The sequence below is a fragment of the Heptranchias perlo genome, chromosome 18 (genome assembly GCF_035084215.1).
Source record: "Heptranchias perlo isolate sHepPer1 chromosome 18, sHepPer1.hap1, whole genome shotgun sequence".
Classification (NCBI taxonomy): domain Eukaryota; kingdom Metazoa; phylum Chordata; class Chondrichthyes; order Hexanchiformes; family Hexanchidae; genus Heptranchias; species Heptranchias perlo.
The window spans coordinates 25,589,006-25,603,215 of record NC_090342.1 but is presented as its reverse complement, the minus strand read 5'-3'; the positions used below and the strand labels follow the sequence as shown (position 1 = coordinate 25,603,215).

The window sequence follows — 14,210 nt, the reverse complement described above, 5'->3', positions numbered from 1 at the left end:
CATTTTGAAGTGCTACGGCATGATGGTAAAAGGCTTTGCCACCAATGGCTGAGTGGGAGGGATGCACCGAAAGTCAAAAGTTGGAATAACGTAGGGTGCAAACTGGGAGTGGGAGAAAGTTGCAGAGATAGAGTGGATCAAGGCCATACAGGGATTTATAGAAAAGAATGACAATTTTGACATCAGTACGTTGGGCGGTTAGATTCTGTTGGAGGTTGGTAAAGGCAGGAGGGATCTGTGAATGGGACTTAGCGTGGGATAGAATTTAGATGATAAAGTTCTGGATGAGTTGGAGATTCTGGATTTTGGGAGGCAAGGAGTGTGTTCGAGAAGTAGTCTGGAGGTGAAATATGCATGGACGGGAGATTCAGGGGTGGTGATGCTCAGGTAGGCAATGTGGTTGAGGTGGGAGTAAGTGGTCTTAAAAAATCGGGGGCAAAGGTGCAAATCTTCTGGTGAGGGCTGAAAAGATTCTTTGTCTTGCAGATGTTGAGCTGGAGAAAGTTCCAGTTCGTCCATGACTTGATGTCAGATGGGCACGTGACTAGAATGGGGGATTGTTTTTACAAGATGATGGTACTACAGTGAAACCTGTAAATTAGGGACGCCTAAGGGACTTGTATCAGGTGTCCGTATTTTCAGAATGGTCATTCTATGTACAGTAAATTATTTGGGACTGTCAATGAGTGTCCCTTTTTTGCAGGTATCCCTTTGCACAGGTTTCACTATATAAAGTTTACAATTGGGGGATGAGAATTTGAAAACATTTTAGCACGAACATCACTGTATGAATTCTTATAACTACAAATGGCATACGAAGCATGGATTTTCAATGTGCAATTAAATACATTTTCAGATTTTAAGGTTACATTGTTTTGAGTTTGTACATACCTTTATTTGTTGACATGAATCATGAGTTTGTGCTTTTTTAGTTTTACCAAATTTGAATGGGTAAAAGAAAAAGAAAGACTTGCACTTATATAACGCCTTTTACGACTTCAAATTATCCCAAAGCGTTTTACAGCCAATTAAGTACTTTTGAAGTGTTGCTATTGTATGGGTCTCTTGCTTCCTGGACCTTCACAGTACAGCTTTCTTCATGTTTTCAATTGTCCTTATGAATGCCATTAGATTATGTGTTGAATGTGTAACATTTTTGCACTAAATTATATTGAAACCTGTGCTATTTTGTAGCAAAAGAATTGTTTTAAAGAATATAGATTTTGGATCACAGTTCTTTCTAGTACTCACATGTTGGATTAAAAAAAACTGCTGTTGAAAGATTTTTACAACAGTTTGACTTTTCTGGAAATCTAGAGATTATGAAATTTTACTAATCTTTAATTTGTACCAAAAATTAATATCAATCATTTGAAAAATAAAACTTGAGTTTTCATTTTTCCTCCTTGCAATATATTCTTTCAGCTCAACCTCAATCACTGCCTTGGCCAACTACTTCAGCACTGGAACAGACTGAGGGGGAAACTGGCAAATTGCAAAATGGCCACATGAGTCTGAGTAATATAAATGGAATCCACAATGGGGTCACACATGGAATTTCAGACCACAGAAAGCTTTCTGCTCCAGTCTCTCAAAAAGTGCACAGAAAACTCCAATCAAGCCTTTCTGTGAGTAGTAATGGCAGCAGGAAAAGCAAATTAAGCTCTACCAATTCTCAGAAACCAGCATCCACACCAGAAGGTAAGCTTAACTATGCAGAATTATTTTCTTACTACATTCTAACGTTTGTTTTAAATAATGTTATGGAACAAGACTAGTAGCGACTATGTATCTGTGCTGATTTTTCGACAGTGGCTTTTAAAAAATTGCTTTTATAATTCATTTGAAGAGAATTCTTATTAAGAATTACAGCATTATTTTCTTCAGTTATTGTTCACCAAGGAAGAATTCATTCAGTAAACTCTTCAAAGCAGATTGGGAAATGATTTTGTTACCTTGCAGGCTTATGAATCATTTTGCTTTATCTGTTCATCCTGACCCACCAGCAAGAAGTAATTGGATATATTTCAATATAATTTAAGGATCTAAGATCATGCAAATCTGGCTGCTTGTCATGTGACCATCAATGTGAATACTTAATGGTATATTTAGAATTGTGCACAAATTTTGCAAATGTGTTTGGAGTGTGAGCATCAAAATACCATCATTTTGTTCATTTAAAATCTCTATATCTAAACTAAAGGCCGCAATTCTAAAAGGGGTACAGGAACAGGGAGATCTGGGGGTATATGTACACAAATCATTGAAGGTGGCAGGGCAGGTTGAGAAAGCAGTTAGAAAAGCATACTGAATCCTAGGCTTTATAAATAGAGGCAAAGAGTACATAAGCAAGGAAGTCATGATGAACCTTTTTAAAACACTGGTTCGGCCACAGCTGGAGTATTGTGTCCAGTTCTGAGCACTGCACTTTAGGAAAGATGTGAAGGCCTTAGAGAGGGAGCAAGAAGAGATTAACTAGAATGATTCCAGGGATGAGGGACTTTAGTTACGTGGATAGACTGGAGAAGCTGGGGTTGTTCTCCTTGGAACAGAGAAGGTTGAGAGGAGATTTGATAGAGGTATTCAAAATCATGAAGGGTCTAGATAGAGTAGATAGAGAGAAACTGTTCCCATTGGCAGAAGGGTCAAAAACCAGAGGACATAGTTTTAAATTGATTGGCAAAAGAACCAAAGGTGACATGAGGATAAACTTTTTTACACATCGAGTGTTTAGGATCTGGAATGCACTGCCAGAGGGGGTGGTGGAGGCAGATTCAATCATGGCCTTCAAAAGGGAACTGGATAAGTATTTGAAAGGAAAAAAATTGCAGGGTTACAGGGATAGGGCGGGGGAGTGGGACTAGCTAGATTGCTGTTGCATAGAGCCGGCACGGACTCGATGGGCCGATGGCCTCCTTCCGTATTGTAACCTTTCTATGATTCTACATAATCCAAATTCAAGGACCTGAATTCCTTTCAAAATGATTTTTTTTCCTCGCATCCTCTTGATTTTTAAAAAAAAATTTCTCCTTTCCTGAAGGACAAAATATACCCAAGTATGACACCTCACCGAAGTGTCCATTCTTAAAACGTAAACCAAATATTGTGTCCTCAGGCCAAGCCCATCCCTTTCCTCACTTGACAGCTATTAATGTGAAGTTGGAGCATGGCATTTGGATGCTGTTCAGGGGCAGGCATTCTGGTCAATATTCCCCTCCCTATCCAAGAGATGATGAGACTGAATGTAGTGCACCTACCATTGTCTGGCTGAGATCAACAAACTCAGCACAGATCAAAATTTGAATGTGGAAATCACCTGCTTTATGTGGCTCAGTAGCACTCCATGTGTGCCACTGTATAATTTTTTTTTAAGGGCAACTGTATCAGTTTCTCCCACCAGATAAAGCTGTTTACAGATCAGAAAAGTGAAGGTGAGCATGTTGTATCCAACACTTATAACTGCTCTGCTGCATAGGCACCATGCTAGCTCCCAGCATTACTCATTGTGAGGAGCAAAAGCTGTTTTCACAATAACCAGAAAAGCCAACATATATATTCCTGCAATTGCACAGAAACGAGGAGCTTGTCAATAATTGCAGAGTAATGTGCAAAATGTATTGAATCTTAAAATTGATGCAAAACCACAGACTTTGCTTTATAATAAGCTTGCATTACAATACTGCAATGCATTTTGGCTTGTTTACATTTAATAACTTTTACTATTGATAATCAAACCTACCATATGATTACATTTAGTAACCTACTCCAGGGAAATTGTTCCTGTAGGTTACAGTATTACTGAAACTTAGAAATGGTTCCTTGTGCCCATTTTCTGGGCAGATAATGGGGGCATGAAGGACCGATTTTGGGGCGCAACATCCTACATTAAGCCATATTGATTAAGGCGGCTTTGCAGGCTTCCTAGGCGGCTGCCTAAAACGGGTGTTGGGCCCCTTGCTTAAGTAAATAAGGGGTCTTCTACTTGTTTTAGGTAGTCTTGCAGAAATTGTTTTCGATTGGGTGGAGCAGGAGACAGGCCTGCACTGCTTAGGATTCTTAGGTAAGTTTTTTTTTGTGGAGCCAGGAGGAGCAGGAATGAAAGATATGAGGTGCCTGTCGAGGCAAATGTTAATGTGGCCCAAGGAATAATTTCGGGTCGGCCTCGGGCCTTCTGGTTGGGGCGCATGCTGTCAGCTCGCCACTGGTTATTGGCCCATACAGGCCATAACCAATTTCCACGCACAGTCTGTTTAATACAGAACTCAGTCCAACAAATAGTGTCTCAATTACTATTCTCTTCATCCTATCCTGTGATAAATAATTGGATAGTGTGGTATGCTTTACAGGTGTGGGCAACATAAACTGTCCTCAAGGAACAAGTGCAGATGTGCACTCTTTGATTGCATATAAGTTCTGGCAGTGATAGTTAACATTCCCAGGATGCTTGAATCCTGATCAAGTTACTAAGAGCGATTGATGTTTTTACTGCATTTTTTTGAGCTTTGAAGTACAACTAGAATATATACTAGAGTAGCTATTACAAATTTGAGTTTGCTTTAAATATTCCCTTGGATTCAGTGGCATTGGTCGCTCAGTTAGCGGTTCCCGCAACTTACATTCGGGGTGTGCCCATAGCGACCAGTTCATAATAATACTGTGGCATATCCTGCAGGGGGTGGGGTGGGGGGTAACAATAATACTCACTCGTGATCTGACTTGGATATTTTGACTTTCACATATGCCCTCGCGTGCGTTTCTCCAGCTTTTCTGTAGGTCGATTTAAAGCACTTCAGTGAGATGAGGCGAGATACAAAATCATTAAGTTACTTCATTGTACAGAAAATTAGTGAATTTACAGAGTGACAGTTATAAAAAAAAACTCACTTAACTTCAAACCCTCCTCGTGAATAAGAAAAATATTAAACAACGCAGCAATATCCCAGTTAGTATGGTATTTTCTATAGGAAAAGAAAGGGCAGTTTACATCAGATCCCCGGAGTGCCTGTTTTGTATGGGTAGAGCTTTATCCACAGTGAGGAAATTTGATGAGGGATCTTATTTAAGTAATTAATACAGTAATATAGCCTCATTTTCTTCCCCTTGCGCCCCCCCCCCCCCAAAAAAAAAATAATTGCGCCTCAGAAAATCAGGCACAATTTGGGCATGATAGCCTCGAGGCTTGATTTTCCAACCTATGCGTAGCGCCGGTGAGGCTGCTTAGCTTTAACATAACCTTGGAAAATCGAGGCTTTTGACTTTCGAACTAATCCAGTGTTTGGGCCTGATTCTGGAACAAAGCAGAGGGAGCCTCACACTGCTTCCATTTGATACTGTTTGGAATGTCAATCCAGTGCAGTTTCAAACCAGGTGTGAAAGGCACTCAGAGTATCCCTTGGACTTTTGTAACATTTTTTAAAAAACCTACTTGCAAATGATTTCAAGATTACAGGTACTGCTGCAAGCAAAGTCTAAACATTTAGAATTTAACTACTGGGAGAGGAGCTCTTTGCGTGACCAACGGAATTCATGTTTCAACCAGGCAGTGTAAACTCGACACTGCCTGCCTGAAACCCGAAATTCCAGCAGTGTAGATGCACCCATAGTCTATAGAAAGAAGTATGTCATTTGGTGTGCTTGTTTAACCCTGTACATGCCTATCGGCAAATTACACTCAAAACTGCTATTAACCTAATGGTGCTGTGCATTTTTTGAAATGTAACAAGGTGTTCATTTTTTTTATTGTCACCTATGCAGGGGACTCGTATATGTCTATTGCAAAATATGAAAATCTCTGAACTAGATCCCTTTCCCAGGTTTAAAATATAGGGGATTAATCAAATGCTTAGTTAGATCCTTTTCTAATTTGCATTTAAACAGAGACTGGCCTGTTCAGTTTCTGATCTGTATTGAATAAAAATGTGATTTATTCATACGTGCGAATTTCTCTCTTTCAGTTAAACCATAGCCAGTAGTTTATTTTACCAGTGCCTTATTTGCATTTAATAATGGAGCAAGAGAGTAATACATATTTCCTGCATTCATATTTAACCAACAAAATGCCAGTTAACTCCTGTCCTTGGTGTGCTTTTTGTTTTTTCAAATCACTTCAGATTTAGTGAAGCTAGAAAGTGCATTATAGTGTTTTAATCGATGTCATGAACTTGGGTAATACCTGAAAGTGGAGATAAATTGACGAGTCAATTACTGCTTCTGCCTTGAGGGCCTAACAGTCAGTTATATTAACGATAATTAATAGGCTTTAGGGAGCAACTAATTTTTCAGGAAATCAAAACAGGATGTACGAGACATAAAGGAAGTGAGTTGAGGACTCTATTTGAAGCAGCATATTAATGACTGAATTTTTAAAACTACAACATCCCTGTCTGCTGGCCTCCTTAGACAGACTTAAACTCATTATCAAGTTGACTATATCATCTTGTAATGCTCCAACATTTGTAGTATTTTGGGGGGAAAAAAATTGATGACCTATGAAACTGTTCCACAAATAATACAAATATTTTCTAGGATCTGTAGGGAAAAAAAGACAAAACAAATGTGCAGGTTTTTTTTGTGGAACCTAAATGCACTCTCGTCTCCTTCCATAAGAATAGGCTAAACCCTAACCCTATATGTGACCAGGGATTGTATAAAGCAGAAGAAAGGGGAGGGATGGAAAATAGAGTATCCCTGGAGAAGAAAACCAAGTGGTTTATTATATCTGTATGCTTAATTATTTCAATTTAAGTGAGGGCATAATTTATGTTGTAGTCCATTTCAAAAACAGTACTAGAACCATAAACAACAACATACTATTTAAACCACATAGCTGCTGAATGTTGCAAAATAAGACCTTTCCTGGAGAATAGTTTTGTTTAGTATAGTAATATTTCTCCATACTAAATGAAGTGTTTAAATTGTGATTATTTGACCAAAACTTTCTTTAATTATGTAAATTAATTCCTTGAGGTAGCAGTTCAAGCTACAGCAAGCTGCATTTAGGCTTTTGTCCAGTAATTGCGATCAAACTTTTATTTACATTGCAATCATTTGTCTGTTGCCATACTGATTATGTTTGCAAGGAAAAGAAAAGCTACGAGAACTACATTCATTACCTCTTTATATTGTCAGATTTCCAGGTTTGCAAGAGCCCATGGTCTTTCAGTGTTTAACATTTGGACACAATTTTCTCCAGAATAAGTAGTGGGAAATTTACACTCTCCCAACCCCCCAAAAAAGACAAGTTTCTGTACTTTTCCTTTGTTGAAATATTAAGATGGTTGCAAAACAATATTCAGGTGTCTGCCAAAGAAAACTTATGTGCAGTTGTAGTTATTTTTCTTGCATGCTGATTAGTAGTGGATGATAGTTGTCTGTGTAAGAACTGGGCCACTGTATTGCCAATGGGCTTGTTTTTTTGCTTGCTATGAATGGTAAACTAGAAGTCAAAAGTAGGTGACAACATGGCTTACGTTCTGTTGTGTTCCAGAGATAGCTGTATGATGTGTCCTAGTGAGAGGTTCCCAGGAACTAACTCATGCTCATGAGTTTGGTCTGCTGCTGCTGCTGGCACTATCAATAAAAGGGAAAATCCTGTAACTGGTTAGTATTCTTGCTGCTAATGAGCTGCAGCTGAATGAGATGGAGAATTGAACACTTGTTGATATTGCAGACTTATTGGTGCTGCCTGTTAATTTGCTTTCTAACAGGAATATTGTCTGTCGTGTATTTGAGTGTAGACCTCTTTTCTTAACAGTATATTGCTGTATGGGTAGGGAATAATAATTTTCAGTGTAATTCTTTTTTCCACTTATGCCCCTCCCTGCCCACGGGTTATCTTGCATTCTTAATCTCATTTTGGTAGTTCAATGAAAAAAGACCATCTGGGTCTGAAACTTAGTAAGACCCTCTCAGCTGATGTTGTGGTGGGTTTGTCAGTGAACTGCTCCATAGTTAGTGAAAGTTGGCACCCTCTTTGGTGACCGTAAGACCTGCCTGGTACTAAATTTAAAAATTGTGAGCGCCTATCAGAATCTGGAATTATAAAATATGTTGATTGTTGCTAACTGTATGGGATGACTTGCCCATGTTAACTGACTTAACTGAGTGTCTGTGTTTGGGTCTCTATAGGGTAAAAATTAAAAGTTACATTTGAAGTAGGTAACACATTAACATACTATTGTCCTTTAGATCCAGTCCTGGCTGATGGGATGAATTCTTTTTGTTGACCATAGGGGTTCTGACATGAATTGGATTTTGCAGTCTCAATCCATTTGCTTGTGTTGCTGATATTTTGGCATATCAGCGATGGTGAAGTAGGGCCGTCTTCTGAGACTGAGAGATAAGACAAGCTTTTGTGGCAGAGTAAAAGAAGCTTTACTCTGCATTTGTCCTTTAATGTGCATGATCTACAAGATTTTGATCTGATGCTTCATGGAAAAATATTAATTTCTCCAATGCTGACAACTTTCACCTTAGTGAACAATAAAATGAACTCGAACCTATTTGATTTCTTCTGCTCCTATTAGGTTCCCCACTGTTGCTTTTTACCGACATGCTTTCCTTGTCAGGAGGGCAGGTCTGATTTGGCCATGGGGTTATCTCAGTAGCTTGCTAACGAGAAGAAGCGCTCTTCTAGTATGGACTGGGCCTGTTCGTTTTAGAGCTACCTCTTGGCGCTTCATCTGGAAGCCCATGCTAATAACTGGCAAAACTTGCTCTGCTCTGTCAGAGTGGATGAGTTATGAATGTCAGTCAAATCGGTGATTTGAATTTGTGACCCTCTGTTAGGAGTCCAGCAAACTACGTCAGGTGTTGTTGGGATGCCCACCATAAATGCTGTAGGAAATTAAAACTTGCAATATCTAGTTGTATCATACTATATTTGTGTTTATAGGTCTAATTTAAAGGAACGAGGCTTCTCACCTCTTCTATCTTTTCTTTTGTCTTTGTTGTATTAGGCCATAAAATGGTCTAGATATTTGAATGTTTGCTTCATTTTTCTCTTTTTCTCGCACATTAGATGCTATATTTTATGTGCAAAAAAATATAAACTCAAAGCCAAAAATGAAAAGGTGGGTTGAACGTGTCTCTATGAAGAACACTTGAACAAATGTACTTTTTTCATGATCCTGTATTTACTTATCTTATTGACTTTATTTGGCTTATTCAAACCTTTCTCTCTGCATCAGACTGCTGTGCTTCTTTGGTTCTGGCCTGTCTCTTCTGTCGCTGCACCGAGCTCACCCTTGGCCTTCTTCAGGTTTGCTCCTTCTGGCAGCATGGTGTCTGTGATTCCTGCTGTGATTGCTGTGCCTGTTGCTGCATGAGCCTTGAGGAGACCCCTGCTGAGGACAACTGTGTCTGTGACTTCGATTTTGCCCTCTTTGATTCTTGCTGTGAGACAACTGAGTGTCTGGAGATTTGTTTCGAGTGCTCTGAACTCTGCCAGCATAGCTAGCTAAAATGGAGCTGGTTCAAGGTTTGTGTTGTGTAAGTGAGCTTAACAATATGCTAATATCATGTTCAAAACTTAAATTAGCTATTAGGGAAAATCTTGAATTTGTTTGCTTCAGTCAGCAAGAAATGATAGTTCAAAGGTTAAATTAGATAACAGTCTTCACATCACTCAATTTGTACACTAAAATCCACTTGCATACAATTTGGACATGTGCATTGCCAGACATTTCCTCCAGATTGACCACTGTAACTTTGGAAACCCCGTTTAAGTATTATAAACAGGGTTTCTGCTCATCCGGAGAAGTTACGGCGGCTGATCGGGAGAAATCCCGAGGAAATTCCCGGTGCAATTCTTTAAAGTCCTGATTTCATTTTATTTATTTCACTGGTATTCTATTTTCATTTTTAATGTAAGTCTCTTGTATAAAAACTCTGGTTATATGTAAGAAAGATAAAATTAATATGTTAATTAAAAAAAAATTGATCAGGGAACTGGGTGGTGCATTGGGTTAAACACATGCCGTTTCATCTCTGGGACCTGAGTTCAAATCGATCCACGACTGATGAGCTGCAAATCTGCTCTATCTGCAGTCTATAAGGGTCCTATGTGAAATGGGTTTGGGTGGTCTCAATCGAGTTCCTAGCCTGCATGAACCTACAACCCAAAACTGGCACTAATTGGCAATCTTGCTTGGGATGGCTGGTATGGAAACTGCAAATAATGTCCGATTGGTGCAATAGACAGTGCTCTTCTGTGCTTGAAACTGAGGCACGTTGTTACGGTAGAGTAGAGGGAGCTTTTTTTCTCACTCTGCCTGTGCTGTGTCTGACCAGGGAGTCATGATGTGGAGATGCCGGTGATGGACTGGGGTTGACAATTGTAAACAATTTTACAACACCAAGTTATAGTCCAGCAATTTTATTTTAAATTCACAAGCTTTCGGAGATTTTCTCCGAAAGCTTGTGAATTTAAAATAAAATTGCTGGACTATAACTTGGTGTTGTAAAATTGTTTACAATTGACCAGGGAGTGTTTGATGTTGACACTTGGTACCCAAATATGAAGAGTTCCATTCCCCAGCACAAAGCAAAATCTCTGAATATTGTTTATATTTCAGATAACTTCTTGGAACTGTGTAAACTAAGTTTGGAATACATTTAGTAAAACAGTTAACTGTTTTTATGTGTAGTCTTCAAATAGAACTACTTTGCCTCATTTGTTTACATGTAATTTATAAGATCCCATCTGGTCACATGTAAGTGATTCCCAACGAATGATCACCAGTGTATCAACATTATATTCATTTCGAAGAGATAAATGGAATTCTGAAGAACTCTAACGTATGTATAGGTTAAGCAAAACTATTGTAAACTAGTGCATAACATTTTGGAAAGAATACAGAAGGCACAAAAACTTCAGTGAAAGTCTTTTGCACAGCATGTGTACTGGCACCTGGGATTACTACAAGTACCACTCACAAGTATTTTACAATCTTGTAGATCTTGGCCTTTTTAAATCTTAACATGGGCAAGAAAAGGGACAACAGTTTAGTGATTTCAAACGAACAACCTGACATATTTCCCTGGAAGTATGAAAGGAAATTGAATGGCGGAGCAGGCTCGAGGGGCTGTATAGCCTACTCTTGCTTCTATTTCCTATGTTCTTAATGCTTCCTTTAGTCTCCATTACCATGACCAGATTTACAGTGGCATAATAATTGCTTTTGATGTTTTTGGGGGTGGAGCACAAAGCGGATTGATTCACCAAGTTTTTTGTTTCTTTATTGTAGTTCATATTGGAATCACTCCAGTATAAACTTGGTAAAATATATAGAATATTGAGATTCCTTAGTATTTCTGTTAACCATTACTGATAATTAGTTACAGACTTCTTAAATAATTCATATTTTCAGCTGTAAAATTATCATAGTATGTCTTACTGAATAGAAGATACCTGCCAATCGTTGTGTTTTGATTTAGCTTTGTCTTTTGCCTTGCTGTGATATGACATTATACCTTTCTTCCCCCTTTCCCCCCCTCCCCCCACCCCCCTCCAATTTTACAATCTGTGGGATGTGTGGTATTTTATACTTGTTCCCACTTGAAGATGGTTGTGTGCATTGCATTCTCGCCTGCCTGTTCTGTGAGTTCATCACCTTCTGCAACATTATCCTGGGACAAGCTTCCTGTGGTATCTGTACATCTGAAAACTGTTGCTGCTGTTGTGGACCAGATGAGTTTGGGGATGATTGTAACTGCCCATGTGACATGGACTGTGGCATTATGGATGCCTGTTGTGAGTCCTCAGACTGTTTGGAAATCTGTATGGAATGTTGTGGGATTTGCTTTCCTTCGTGATCATCTGAAGCAACATGAATTTTAAAAACAAGCTGAACAAACTGGAGATAACGTCCATTCTGTTGCCAAGACAGGAGATACCAAAATACCCTGGTCATGTTCAACATTATGAAGACAAAACAGTTGCACTCTAACTTCTACATTTGTATAAAAAAAATCACTGTGGAAATTTATATCATCTCTGAACTAATGTGGGCAATTGATTTGGCATATTTGGTTTTAAAATGTGCTGTACAAGTTTTTCCCCTTTTAAAGCTTGCAAATGTTGCATTGTTATTAGGCAAAGCTGTTGCCGTGGAACGTTGTATGTGTACATGATTAGGTTGTGCACATTTTCAAAAACCAAAGCTATTCCTGCACAAACTTTTTTTATATGCATTCATGCTGTATACCGATGAAGATTTTTTTTTAAAAAATTGGATTTTACACTTAACCAGGTTTACAATCCAGCTTCACAACATTCTGCCCTAATCATTTTCAATGCTTTTGGTTCAAATTAAAGAAATCAGTTTGGTTACCGATTGTATTAAATGCTACATTAAATTATTAGAAATATACATTTTACTGTTAAGTGTATATTCTTTGAGTTTAGTGTCTTGGTGTAAAAACAAATTAAGGATTTAACTGTGTAAAGGCTTCCTTTTGTTATATCCTACAAATAGGAACAAATGTTACAAGTATTCATCTCTGCTTATTTTCCTTTAAAAATGTGTTTAAATTGAAAACCTGCTTAAGCATACCTGCATGGGGAAAGTGGGAGGGGTTTTGAATACTTTCATATAGTTCATTAATTTAAGATCCTTATTTTTCATTTGAAAAATGATTCTTTTTCTGGAAACTTATTGTGTAGAGTAGTAATGAACCAAATAAGGTGATAAAGCAATGTAGTATTACAGGATAGGGATATTTGCTTGCTCTGAAAAATGAGTTGTGTGTTTTCTCTTAACTTGTACGTTGCTTCATTTTGTGAGATAAACCAAGGCGGACCAGATATATATTTTTTATGGCTTTCTGTATTTTTTTTACAGACTAGAGCATTGGTCTCAGCCATGTACTAAAACAACCGACACAATTTAAAAATAAAAGTAATTTGACTCAATTTAAACATTGGCTATATTTTGTTCAACCCTGTGTGAATGTATAATCTTGTTGACAAATTGAATCTATTGAACATGCTCTGAATTTAAGCATTACTTTGTTCTCTTCCTCTTAATGTTAATAAGTTTTGAAGATTTTATTCCAATGTTGTTTTTATGCTAGTTGTGTAACTATAGAAGCCACTGAATAGAATTAATTAGGAACTACATAGCAATTGGAGAGTCTTAAAATATAAATAATGAACCCCAGAAAATGATTTTGTTCGATAGACAATGAGTATACCTGAAAGTATATATGTGGGTGGTCAAGGCAGCTTTGCCAGACGAACTGATTTTACACTATTAGGCTGTTGCATTATGGGGGAACATCATGAACGGCCAAATAGTATGATTCATATGAAAGACACATGAGAAATTAATTATGCGGTTTGATTTTCGAGCTTGACTGCTCAATTCATTCTAAGAATATTGGCATTTTGCATGACATTTGACTTTCTTTAAATGTTTTTTCAAACAGCTTCACATTTGAAAGTTACTTGGGAGGTGGAATGGGAGAAGGAGCCACTTATTCAGTGTTGCATATTTTAACATGTATTTATACAAAGATTCACTCCAGTAAGTGTATGTGTGTGTGTGTGTGTGTATGTGTGTGTTGGGTGGGAATCCGAAGTATTACAAATCAAATTGGTCTTGTGAATTTGCTTAGAGCAATAAGGTTCTGTATGGTCAATATTTGCATAATTTTGCTGAGTGGAAATTGGTGCTTCCTTAAAGCCCTTGGCTTCAGAAGAATGTCTGGCCAGATATAACTACTTGAAGTGGGGGAGGGAAGAGGAGGGGGAGAGAAATCAAGCCCTGCAATTGAATGATTTGTTTTTGTTACCGTAGAGTTTGTTAATGGATTTTCGAAGTTGTCTTGGTTTGCAAAAATGCTGCTATGTTTACTAACCTTCCTTCCTTCCTTAGCTGATTGATCCATGAATGTTGTTGCCATGCTTGTGCCTGTTCGTATTGCAGCTTGATCAACACAGAATTTACAATGGAATCATTATTAGGTTTGATATATGAATTCAGAGTACCTGATCAGGCCACAGTGGATTCAGAAGGAATGTTCCCAATTGGATGGCAGCAAACTACGATCCCATTTGCAGTTTAATTAGTATTAGGTTTGGTATTCAAATCCTGAGAGTAACGGATTGGAAAGTAATGGTTTTGGATGGAATGTTTGGTTATGAAATATCTACATATCCGAGGGATGTGCCATGAAATATGTCAGAATACACATTCTTTCAAATAACA

The 14,210-nt window shown here is 38.1% G+C and overlaps 1 protein-coding gene across 3 annotated transcripts in view; it reads left to right on the top strand.

Moving 5' to 3' along the window:
* LOC137334976 (myoD family inhibitor domain-containing protein-like) overlaps nt 1-12,913 on the top strand; it is a 75,343-nt gene extending 62,430 nt beyond the window's left edge. For all 3 annotated transcript variants that reach the window (XM_068000069.1, XM_068000067.1, XM_068000068.1), the window contains 2 exons: nt 1,426-1,701; nt 11,564-12,913. In XM_068000069.1, coding sequence (XP_067856170.1) covers nt 1,426-1,701; nt 11,564-11,814 — 527 coding nt within the window. In that variant the 3' untranslated portion in view covers nt 11,815-12,913. The remainder of the gene's footprint in view (nt 1-1,425; nt 1,702-11,563) is intronic.
* Nucleotides 12,914-14,210: the final 1,297 nt, after the last annotated feature.